We start from the raw sequence: 13,543 nt of genomic DNA on the forward strand, positions 1-13,543 counted from the left end.
CTCCTGTCACTTCTGACGTGAATACGTTTTTAAGTTGGGTCAAGTACTTGGGTACCACCCCAAAAAGTCGACAAACACATTTGCAGACGAATTTTGTCGTGCCTATTATTTCTGAACTACACAACATATTCCAATCAAGTAAATGACGATCGACAGACGAAGGATCAATGTATCCAACGTGACCTTGAGTTGGAGCGGGTGACGTCATCTAGTGATACGCTGTAGGGAGGAAATTGAGGCACGAATTGTCGGGTCGCGCGGCAGCCGAGTCAATGTAACTCGAAAATGCGAAGCGATAGAACGTTCGCAGTGGTGCCAAGCGATTCGTAACGAGCCAGGCTACAGTCTCAATTGAGCAACAACCAGCAGTCGACAAGTTACTCGTAAATTGAAAAAAATTCGCGAGTGAAGTTGAGTCATGGCATATGAGAGTGGACTTATATGCAACGGTTACCTTACATTCAGTTCTATGCCGAGAGAATAATTCATCCATAAAACTTGCGACTGTGTCTCCGATACAACCTACTCCGAGTTTTTAGTTAATTAGTCAATTGGAAACGTCAAAATCTTAAATTATCTTGTCCACACCTGTGGAGTAACGGTTAGCACGTCTAGCCGCGAAACCAGGTGGCCCGGGTTCGATTCCCGGTCGGGGCAAGTTACCTGGTTGAGGTTTTTTCCGGGGTTTTTCCCTCAACCCAATATGAGCAAATGCTGGGTAACTTTTGGTGTTGGACCCCGGACTCATTTCACCGGTATTATCACCTTCATCTCATTCAGACGCTAAATAACCTAAGCTGTTGATAAAGCGTCGTAAAATAACCCACTAAAAAAATTAAATTATCTTGGTTTTAGAGTAGCCTATCTTGTAATAAGATATTTATGATGAAATAAAAAAAGAAACGCCTAATCATTCTCGTTATGAAACAAAATTTAAATTTTATAAAGCCATGGCTGTCCCTACTTTGTTTACATTTCTATATTTTGAACTCAAAAGAACTTCTAAGTCGTACAATGAAAAATTAAAGTAGAAGAAATGAAATTTCTGTGATTTTACGCACTACAAATCTTTTGGGCCGGAGAAGAAATGAAGGCATTCGACATAAAATGAAAACCTTCAATATAAATAGGATGTCTATGAAGGAAACAGCAAGTACTTCCACAGAACTAATTTCCTACATTTTTGTAAATAAATTTCAGAGAGTGTTAAGTGAAGAAAATGTCGAACTACCAAAAAATCAGTACTTAAAAGGGCATTGTGCCTCACCAGATGAGAACATCTGCCGCAAGAATCGAAAACGATCAACTAAACGTCATAGCCCAAAAGGTATACCAAAACCATAGAAGGTGATAGATGGTTTCTGCATTTTGAACCAGATAGTGAAGATAAATTTGCATCGACAGAATCTAAATGAGTTATTAAGAATCATTATTGGACATGGATGAAACATATAATCTGTACCAACAATCCTACTACAGCTACTGTTATAGGCTACTTGTACTGATGGAAAGAAAGAGCAGGAATTTTCGCATCGTCTTAAATTACGAACAATATAAGAAAGAAGGAAACATTCTGGACTCTCTCCGGGAAATAGGCCGTAATATTAATCTACCAGGAAAACTAGAGTAAAACAACAGGAAATTTACTGTGTGACTAACTAAATTTTTGTTAATTCAATAGGAATTCAATTTAACCAATTGAAATTATGAGTAACAAATCACCTGTGACAAATTAAAATTGTTACCAATAAATATAGACCTGTGGCGAATTAGAATTTGTTACGAATTGTGACCAATTATAGCTATGACGAAAAAATTGTGACCAATTTCCCTAAATCCACATTTGCTAATCTGAACAGGTTCAGACCCCAGTTTGTTAGGGTTACCGAAGTCCTACTGTATTTGTTTCACTTCTGTTCGCAATGTAAATATAATTTGTGCGAGATCGTGCATATTTGCTTGGTTTCCGCACAAAACCAATCCGCGGAAAGTCTAAAATTCCACATTCAGTATTCCCAACCTAACACACACAACAATTTCCCTCTTCTTACCGCTTAAGTGACATATTGATTTTACTGCTTTAGGCTTTTAACATATTAGTTTTAGAGACGTTCAATATAGTAATAATTATAAATTGGAAACTTACCACTGCAATTTCACCTAAATTGCACTGTTAATTATTGTTTTTAAATAGTTGCAAAAATTAAGTAAACTCTACAACTCCACTAAAGTTACTGCATTCGTGATGCAAGTAACATTAAGGAAGCCGTGAAAAAATCAACAAGATTCCATAGACTGGGGAAAAAAAAGACAGGCGTATATCACGGCCTGCTGGAGTATAGTAAACACAGAAAACTTTTTAAAGCAACAATGTTGAAGATAGATATTTTAGTTTTGCAAATTTGCCGTCATTGAATAGAAACCAAGATGGAGATTTCATTGCAACTAATTAGAAATTCCTCTTTCAGGTATGTAATAAACGATCTTCGCACAAAATAATGTACGATACATGAGCGGTATGTTTTCTTTCAATTCTCGGAAATTAAAAAAGCTCAACTACGTTTCGCTTTTTCAAACTTTTCCTCGAACATGAAAACTTCAACATACCGCTCTTGTAACGCATATTACTATTACAATTCAGTAATAATTGTAAAATAAGGATATTCCATAACTTGTTGACCTTAAGCCATATGAGGAAATTAAAGCAGACCATAACCTTTCTGTGCCGGCATTGTTCACTGATAACTTATTTTTAGAGGTTAAACGATGAGACCATTAAAACGACTTTCCTCTTTCATCACACATGACGTAAAACCAGCAATGATTTTATTGACTTATATTGGGTAAGTTAGAAATTCTAATCTGTTTCTTTTTAACGATTGTTGTTTTCATTAGCGTTGCTTGCTCATTACAGAAACATCAGTCAACACAGTGTAAAAATAGCGACCTTCTCCTCGCCGAGTATATGGACAAATTATTGGCGCTGATTAGCGGTTCTGACGTAGTTCCTAATGTGTTGACAAATTTATATTTGGGGATATTTACAGACCTTAAACCTCGTGGCGTAAAGTCATAAACAATTCTGATATCAGCTTGTAATGCCTATTGTTTAATTTATTTCAGTGGACTGTTACCAAGCCATAAAATATATTTTATTTTGCTATTATGTATTGTGACGTCAAGAAAAGAAGCTGGCAAAGCAAAACATCACATTAACAGTCTAACGCAGACTATATGCTCTAGTGGGGTTTATAACTAGGCTGCAAATTGATACAGTACGCTAAAAATCATGGAAATAAGCATGCATAATATGCTCAGAAGTTAGAAAAAATGTATTAAAATAGAAAAATATGCACAGGCTAAAATAAGTACTTTATTCTACATAAGTAAGTTGACTTCGATATAGGGAGACTTCCTTTGGATTTCACATTCACCAAGGTCTGACAACTGTTTTTCGGTGTTTTTGTACGTGAGATGCAATCTGCAAATGCTAATCCACTTGGAATTTCTTTGTGCAGTTCACCTATTATTTAAAACATATAAAACGATTAGCTTTAAATTCAATACAGACCATTTGTTATCTCGTGAAACCAATTTGCGTGTGAGAGGAACAAGATTGTGGATTGGGAAACTTCCCTTCCTTGCTACGCTTCCACTTGCAGCTAGCCATACTCTGTTTTTCAGACAGAGGAAAGCTTTCCGCTGAAATTTCAATCGGTCTGACCACCTCCATTTCGAGGTGGGGCTATTCTACAGGACGTTTCAGAACTGAGTTGAGAAAAACAATTCAACTGAAGGAATGTATGAATGCAAAATACAGAACTACACTAAAAGTAATTTCATCTAAAAATATTATAGATCTTCCTAATTCCCTCATTTTTTCATTGTTCTTAAAAATTCATTGCAACGGGCAAAAATGTCACCAGGTTTCATTAAATATTTCCTATTGTTCTCGTTTCAGCTTTGCTGGAATCAAATAACTTCTACAATGAGGAGCGTGAAATTTTAAATTGTATTGTTTCGTATTTCCCGAGCTTTAGGCATATATCGTCTAAACTAGGTATAAAACCTTCTTTATATAAAACAAATACTATCCGTCTTAACGCTTCCCGATTAAATGTGTCCAATGTTGTAACAGGAGAGATTCTATATCCATGAGGTCATTATCACGGAGTGAGTTTAATCTTGAATCCTCAAGGCATATATAAATGATGTAGGTCATGTCTGTTGCTGACATTGGGTACTCTTTTGTTTTGTCAAGAAATTAATACAGCCGTTTATTAAAAACAAAATATATCATCTATGTTATTATTGTAATCAAACTTCATTTAACTTTTGAAAATATTTCTTAAAGGCAAAATAAATGTTACAACATAGCATTACAAGCATTACAAATTCATTCTTGAACCTTACTTCCGCACAGGAATTTTAGTTGGAGAGCAGTATCATTATGATATTGGATATTACGAGACATTGGCTACAATTCCAGCAACTTCCTTAACGAAATATTATCAGAATTTTATTGTTAACGAGTAAATTCAATATTGTCTTGTTCATGTGACAAAAATAATACGTTTTTAAAAACGGACATAGTTTTAAAAATACAATGAAATGCTCATACATTTGAAAATACCACGGATTTCTAAATTAGTCAAGTGGTCTTTTTGATTACGTTCGTCAAACAAGTCTGTGACATCGTGAACATAAAAACAAGTACCAAGAGCTCTCATTCAAAATTGAACACGGGGTATTATTATTAATATTATTATTATTATTATTATTATTATTATTATTATTATTATTATTATTATTATTATTTTCATCATCTTCATCATTATTACAGTTTCAAACAACTCATTGGCGTCATATTAATGTGTGAATCGTTTCGACTATCAATTGCATTGTTGTCGCGAGGTTAGACCAGCGAATAGGGATTATAAAGAATGGACACTTCGCGTCGGTACCTTTGATGTAGCCGGACTGATTTCAATGACCTTCAAGCCAGCTAAAGCGTCAGATTCTGCTTTCTCCCTAGAAGTGGCGCTGACATCACTCCAGCTAGCAGTCGACACAGCGGAAATATAACACATAATTAATACATCTAGATACATTATGTACTCAAATAAAATAAATTGGATCCATAAAATAATAAATCCGTCATTAACTGAAATGTATAGACTCTAGAGTTCCTTTATAATGAGAGTTGAGACGTTGACCCCAACAACAATTAAAATATGTAATGATTTGATAGCGCTGAAAATGGAAAAACAAAACTCTTGCGAGAAGTAAAACCATACACCTATATTATATTATATACAAATATTAAACGAATTCGATACTTAATTTTATAATGTATTATATTATTTTATAATATAATTCATTATATCTGAAATATAAAATATTATTATTACAACCAGTTTGTCACTGAGAAATAAGGAAAAGCCGTCAACTTGAATTTATTTGAAGCAAAGCGTTACTGGATTATGCAATAAGGTAGGCGATGTTTGGATTCTCTGTCTCAACTCTATTCTCAATTATTATCTTAGCGTATGCTCGATTACACTAACCTCTAGCGCTTGAAAGTGGAACTAAACGCTGGCGCACAGAGAAACAAAACACAGGAAATTTCGCTCAGTGTCCATTCTTTATAATCCCTATTCGCTGGTTAGACCTTATGGAATGAGGAAGCGATTATGAAATAATTAATGAAGAAGCTTCGTCTTGTTAAATTTAGAGAGGAATATAAAGACGGAAATGGAAAGAAATATCAAAATTTCACTTCAAATCCCAAACATTCGTATATTCCCAACCATGATGACAATAACAATCATGAGCAGCATAAATGTTGTGAGGATTCGATGAATCTCCCGCCATGTTTTATAATCAAAACTAGTGCATCTCATAAGGCCTTGGATATCTAGTGGGTAAAGCTAAATGGCACTTCTACGACTTCATGTCCTTTAGTCTCATCAGCCTTATTTCAAGAACCTAACAGTGATAAAAGGATATTGTAAATTCCTGTTTGAAGTAAATTATGGTGAGTAACTAATGTAAAATTATGTAATTTAGATCCAAAAATATAATTTTACCACATAACCTACATACATCACCTCGGAGAGTAGGGAATTGAATATATTGACATATTTCATTTAGGGGCGGTAAGGAATATGATCTTAAAGACCTGATGACGACTGAAATGTATACCATATAATTTTATTGACAAATTGTTCTGATTATTTAACATTATACACATATCAGCAAAATGCTGATAAGTTTCGAGTGACGTAACATAATAAACAAAAATACCTAGTAACCTTACACAGTATTTTATGTTGAGATGAAGATGATAATAGGTAGTATTGTGTATTGCTAAATTTGTATACCAAACTTTCGTTACATTATATCGGTATTTAAGATGAAGCAAATTTGCTTTTCATATGGTGCCGAAGGTGGCGTATCTAGCAATAAATGTAGCGGATCCAAGTTCAAAATCCGATAAAGAAATAGAGAAGTACCGTAATTCCATTCCGATCGGATATATTCATGGATTCACTCACATTGCTTCTGATTTTGATTATCATAGCGATTATAAGTATGATCCACCATTGTGCACGCAATAAAATTCACATCGCGAGGACTATCCCTCCTAAGTATGTGTGATGTTGCATCTCATTCTAATTTTTTCAAAAGCTGAGAGAATTTTTGCTTTGAGATCATCAATATCTCTAGGTTATCGGGTACTGTCAAGTCTGGAGAACGTGGAGACCACGTAATTGGTCCACCACAATCGCACCAGTTGATGCCAAATGTTATTCAGAGAACCCATGAATTTCTTTTCTTCAGTGAGGTGGTGCGCTGTGGTATCTATTAGTCCTTCAGGGGAGGGCACGGACTGGGACTGTCCTCTCACCCAGTCAGAATTGAATGTATTTATTTTATCTTTATTGGAAGCCTGTTCCTGAATGTTTCGCCATCACCGACCGGCTGTGCATTCCCCGTTCCAAATCCACGTCAGTGAGACGAGTGCTAGCAATTTACACAGGCGGCACTGTTGGAATGAAGCCTAATGAAAATGGTGGTATGTGTTTGCATATATCTTATAATAAGATTTTTTTATCGGGATGTAATGAAAGGATATGAAACTTTCTTCAGGTCATCTTTTAAATGATAAGAAATCTGAAGGTATCGTTAAGTGAATATCTATCGGGCTACAAATATAGCAGTCCTGTCTGGAAAGGGAGAATTCATTTCCGTTTTATAAGAAATATGTATAGGCTATGTCCTTTGTTGTCATTGTCTTGTATTTATCCAAGCTGTGTCATTTAGTAAGAAACCTAAACAACTTTAATAATAATAATAATAATAATAATAATAATAATAATAATAATAATAATAATAATATTTTTTTCTTATTTACAAATGACTTTTAGAGAACCCGGAGGTTCATTGCCGCCCTCATATAAGCCCGCCACTGGTTCCTGCCCTGAGAAAGATTAATCCAATCCCTAGCATAATATCCCACCTCCCTCAAATCCATAATAATAATAATAATAATAATAATAATAATAATAATAATAATAATAATAATAATAATAATATTTTTTTCTTATTTACAAATGGCTTTTAGAGAACCCGGAGGTTCATTGCCGCCCTCATATAAGCCCGCCACTGGTTCCTGTCCTGAGCAAGATTAATCCAGTCCCTATCATAATATCCCACCTCCCTCAAATCAATAATATAAATAATAATAATAATAATTTACAAAACACTTATATTACCAGTTGTGCTTTATGGTTGTGAAACTTGGACTCTCACTTTGAGAGAGGAACATAGGTTAAGGGTGTTTGAGAATAAGGTGCTTAGAAAAATATTTGGGGCTAAGAGAGATGAAGTTACAGGAGAATGGAGAAAGTTACACAACGCAGAACTGCACGCATTGTATTCTTCACCTGACATAAGTAGGAACATTAAATCCAGACGTTTGAGATGGGCAGGGCATGTAGCACGTATGGGCGAATCCAGAAATGCATATAGAGTGTTAGTTGGGAGGCCTGAGGGAAAAAGACCTTTGGGGAGGCCGAGACGAAGATGGGAAGATAATATTAAAATGGATTTGAGGGAGGTGGGATATGATGATAGAGACTGGACTGGATTAATCTTGCTTAGGATAGGGAGCAATGGCGGGCTTATGCGAGGGTGGCAATGAACCTCCGGGTTCCTTAAAAGCCAGTAAGTAATAATAATAATAATAATAATAATAATAATAATAATAATAGTAATGATAATATTATTATTATTATTATTATTATTATTATTATTATTATTATTATTATTATTATTAATAGTGAGGACTACAAAATATGTATTTTGAGAAAAACAGACTACATTAACATAGACGCCAAAGAATTCTATTTGGACAATGGAGACCAAACATGGTGATATAAAAAGAGCCCAGTTGAGATTCTGAATTCGAAATTCATTGAGGAGATAGCAATTGAAGAAAGGGCAAAGAAAGAGGAGATACCATCCAGACAATGCCAAAATGCTAATGAATCTCAGTTCATATTCAGCGGCGAACTTCTGTCTAGGCAAACTAGGCAGCTGTCTAAGTAGGACCCCAACCTCAGGGAAGGCACTGATCAAGGAAAATAATAATAATAATAATAATAATAATAATAATAATAATAATAATAATAATAATAAGAGAAATAATGTAGTCTTTGGACTATAGTTAAGTCATCCATTCCTAATTATAAATGTAAAAATTGTAATATGTAAAAAAGTATAGTTGGTACTTGTCTATTTCATTTCTAAGTCTGTTTGTCTATTTTCTAAAGTCAAATGACGTTTAATAGATGAGTAAAAATAAAAGTAATGTTTGTTTTTGTTGTTTTTTTTTTTTTTTGCTAAATTACCATAAAGGGGGCGCAACTCTGTTAACTGTCTAGGAGTCCTGGGTCTGTACCTTCTCATCAGGCCAAATTCAGGCACTACAGTACAGTAATTAAACCACAGTGCCTGGCCATTCGCATGCTACTACTCCACATTGCTGGACTAGACATTATGAATATAGTCCAGAGTTTTGGAAAGTCGCACTTAGCTCCGATTGCTCTTGACAACACCGCGAAGTGTAAAGTCCAATTCTGACAATTCTGTTACATATACACCATGGTTACAAATTATTGGACGAATTTAGAAGGTTATATTTTCACCAGTATTGAACATAAATACATTATCTTACCACCATTTCAAAGAGTGAAGTATGGAGTATGATTTAGGTACCTCCGGACCTCCCTATGCCAGTGTGGAGGTGCTCCGACTTGTTGGAAAATGAACCCCTGTTCCCCCTCGTCCGTGAGTTGTGATATTAGCCAATTTTCCTAAATCAACATCTACCAGGTCGATGGATTGGTCGTACAACGGACGCAGACAGCACCTTCTGCACATGGCCACCCCGTTCACCGAATTTCACAGTGTGTTATTTCTTCTGTGGGGTTTCATCAAGGACAATATTTACATACCTCCACTTCCAGTGATGTCGGCCGAATTGAGAAGGCGTATTAACACAACAATCAGGAAATACATGTAGTTGAAATACATTTGTATTTTGTATTTTGTAATTTGTAAGGATTTTCGAAAATATTTTTTATTTTGTATTTAAATACATAAAATTGATGTATTTTGTATTTCAAATACTCGAAATACTTCTTCTTCTTCTTCTTGTCCTTCAAGTTTTGGATTTGAAGAATGAACTTTTGCCTTATTTGCCTACCCATTTCAGATGTGCTATCCATACACTTAGTTTTCTTGCCACCACTGATTTCCTTAATGCCATAAAGAAATCTCCAATAGCATTAAGGATCCATCACCCAACACTTGGTAAATGTTCAGCATTATGGACTGCGTCTAAGAGACTCAAATCCTCAGAAATTATCTCAGACATCTTGAAATATTCATTAAAGTTTCCTTGCCCAACTCGATGGAATTCTCTTTATGACTCAATCTCTCAAATACTGCAATTCAAACATGATATGAACAGTATATGTGAAAAACTGGGATTTCCAACCTTCAAAGATGTTGAGTTTCAGTACCTTGAAGAATATTGTGCAGTTCTGAAACCCATTGCCGTAGCCCTTGATTTAATGCAAAATGAGAAGATGTCTTATTACGCCAACTTTTGTCCACATTAATTTCCCTCAAAAACAGATTACATATTACGTTATCTAGTAATCTACACCATCTATTCCAAGTAACTCCAATCCTAATGAGTTCGCTTTCATCAAGATTTAAAGCGATGTTTGATCTGATCCCAGAAGCAAATTGAGCTATTTTGGCAGCTTGCTTCCATCCATCATTTAAGATGAGATGGCTACCTGACACTGACTCACTAAATCATAAGAAGAGGATACAGAATACGTGTGTGAAATGAGCCGAGTAGTTCTCTGCTACACCTTTGGTCAGTTCAGACGATGAAGATGATGAAAACAATTTTTATGTTTTCAACTCAATCACAACAGACTTTGAAAAGCAAAAAGAAAAGAACTTGTCTACAGCGGAGTATAAGTCATACAATTCTTCAATGGCAAAAGGACAACCCTGTGCACTCTGGAGAATTACCCAACAGTGAAACAAGTTTTTTATAAAGTATAATACAAGTTTGTGTTCCTCTGCGCCTGTAGAAAGACTGTTCTGTTTTGCAGGATTTATTTATTCATTCATCAGCAAGGGGATTCTTATCTGATGAACTTTTTGAGAAACTCTTTTTCTGAAAGGTAACAGTAATTATTCAGATGTAACATAATTTCATTGCTGACTGGGAAAAGGAAGAATGTTCAGTTACAGTGTTTATATAAAACTTCGAGATAAAAATACTTTTAATGTTAATATAATATTTTAGATTTTCAGTAATATTTTTACTTCTTTATATATTACCGGTATATCGAGTATTTGAAATACAAATGTATTTTGGTTAAATTTTTAAAAGCATTTTGCATTTGTAATTCAAATACGTACTATTCTTTAAAGTATTTTATATTTGTATTTGAAATACTTGGATGTCAGTATTTTGCCCAGCCCTGTCAATTTCCCTCTTTCAAATGGTGGTAAGATCATGTATTTTCAATATTGGTGAAATATAGCCTTCTGAAATGGTCCAATAATTTGTAACCACGGTGTAGGCATATAGTTGCAAGGAATAATAAAATAAAGATGCTGTTAGTGTTGTTTATTTCTTTAGTATACCGTCGATACTATAAAGAAAAGTTAAATTCTCACCCTTATGCGTCGATATCAATTTATATTTAGTTCTGGTGCCAGTACCCAACGCCTTGGAGGCGTTTCTGCGGAAGCTCCCATATTTGCATGATGCTGAATACGCCAGAAAAAACCTTCAGAACTCCGAGATAAATCATTTTCTAGTATATCCGTGAGTAAGATTACATTTACCAATATAAGTTTTCTGTAGATAAGTAGAATAAGTGAAGAGGAAATCCTTGTCAACTTCGCTTCTCAAGATATCTAGTTAGTTCGGCTACAGTTTGTTTACAACAGTGGTCCCCAAACTTTTCGAAGGAGTAATCCACTTTAGGGCGAAACATTTGCTTGCGACCCCTCACTATCCGTACTTAATCACATTCGAAAGAGATAAATATCAGTAAAATCGAAAACAGCGATAATTTTACTCAAAACCAGTGGATATCACCCAACTTCTAATATACCGGTAGCTGCAAGACCAGGAATCGGAATATATATAAACCTACTTTGCAATTCTTTTTGGCTTCTTAGACTGGCCTATTTTGCTCATTTATTTTTCGAACACTTAAACACTTTGAATAATAGTTCGCAAAGGCCAAGATGTTAACATAACAACAATCAGGGATAAAATGAAAGGATTTATAAGGAAACTTGATATCTGATCTACATCACTTGACAAAAATAAACTTATTACTATTTAATACGAGAAAAATTCGTACCGGCACCGGGAATCGAACCCAGGACCTCTCAGTTCTGCGCGCTGAGCGCTCTTTCCAACTGAGCTATGCCGGGACACGATCCACGGCGCCGGCCGAACCCCTCTCGTAATGCGCGCAAAGCTGAGAGGTCCTAGGTTCGATTCCCGGTGCATGCCGGTACGAAATTTTCTCGTATTAAATAGTAATAATACATATTGGCTACTTCATAGTAGCCGTGTAGTATTCAATGAGGTGAGCGAGACCTCATACAAAATGAAAATGTGATGTATTAACTGTTAGCAGTTGTCACAAACTGATGTTGAATATGGCCATAAAGTCATTTAAAATATGCGCTCCTGCATATATGACTTGTATCGTCTCAAATGCAGGTAGTAAGGCCGTAAAAGCATTACGAGAGGGGTTCGGCCGGCGCCGTGGATCGTGTCCCGGCATAGCTCAGTTGGAAAGAGCGCTCAGCGCGCAGAGCTGAGAGGTCCTGGGTTCGATTCCCTGTGCCAGTAGGAATTTTTCTCGTATTAAATAGTAATAATACATATTGGCTACTTCATAGTAGCGTGTAGTATTCAATGAGGTGGGCGAGACCTCATAAAAAATGAATATGTGATGTAGAAATAAACATGATTAATTTCAGTGCAGTTAAATATTACTAACGCATCGTATGATAGCAGGAAAAAAATAGTCTTTGCCCAATGTTTGCAGCGCTCTATTGAGGCAATGGTCCGAGAGAAATAGCAGATTGCTATACAAGCAGATAGATACAAATAATCTGAAGAGTTAATGTCTTTAATTTTTTTTATTTATTATTATTATTTTTTTTTTTTGCAAATTAAACTGTTTAGCCATGAATTTAAATTGAATAATTGTGAAAAATCGTTAAAATAAATTATGCAATGCAGGTCACTGTCGCGTGTTACCGACTAAATACAGCAGAGGGGGAGGGGAAGGTAAGGAGTGTAAGTCGCGTTTGCTTAGAGTTATTGCAGTAGCCGTGATGTTGCCAAATGCTTCATAGAAACAGAACAATTTCCTCTATGTTAGAGAAAAGACTTGTTTAGATTTTTCAAATCTGCCTCATGATCTATCACCAGTTTCATTTTGGTGCAGAGGTTACCATCCACTCTCTATATACTGCCGAAACTCGAGGAGTCTAGAATTTTGTTTTCTCTCTCGTATGATGGGAATTGTAGTTGTGCAGTATTTATTTAATTGCATTATTATCTCAACACAAATCCACCTGCTGTCTGTGATTCTTTCTATAGGGCCGGACCCGATTCCTGCAATATCCTGTATCACATAGAAGAGTACTGCCCTCTCCTGGATTCCTCCAACATGACAATGAACGAGTGGATGCGTATAGCCCAAGATATTAAGGTTAGCGAGAATTGTGATGTAAATATCACAACTGAAATACACTGTACGTGATTGGAATCTGCGGTCCTTATAGACATTATTGTCTTTGAACCACCTGCTTCAACGCACCTGATGGCTGCTTATACTGCCTGCTCAGCGAATAGGGATTATAAAGAATGGACACTTCGCGTCGGTACCTTTGATGTAGCCGGACTAATTTC

The 13,543-nt window shown here is 35.5% G+C and overlaps 1 protein-coding gene and 1 non-coding gene across 5 annotated transcripts in view; one reads left to right on the forward strand and one right to left on the reverse strand.

The window, feature by feature from the left end:
- Window positions 1-13,543, forward strand: part of LOC138704564 (L-asparaginase-like) — a 79,648-nt gene that overhangs the window by 37,727 nt on the left and 28,378 nt on the right. The window contains exon 1 of one of the 4 annotated variants that reach the window (XM_069832601.1): window positions 13,287-13,343. The exons of the other annotated variants lie outside the window; for them this stretch is intronic. Coding sequence (XP_069688702.1) covers window positions 13,302-13,343 — 42 coding nt within the window. The 5' untranslated portion in view covers window positions 13,287-13,301. Of the gene's footprint in view, window positions 1-13,286; window positions 13,344-13,543 lie in introns of those variants that run through there. 4 annotated transcript variants of the gene reach the window in all.
- TRNAA-CGC (transfer RNA alanine (anticodon CGC)) lies at window positions 11,970-12,045 on the reverse strand. Its single transcript has one exon. It is a non-coding gene; the product is annotated as a tRNA-Ala (tRNA).

This window comes from Periplaneta americana, chromosome 8 (assembly GCF_040183065.1).
Source record: "Periplaneta americana isolate PAMFEO1 chromosome 8, P.americana_PAMFEO1_priV1, whole genome shotgun sequence".
Lineage (NCBI taxonomy): Eukaryota > Metazoa > Arthropoda > Insecta > Blattodea > Blattidae > Periplaneta > Periplaneta americana.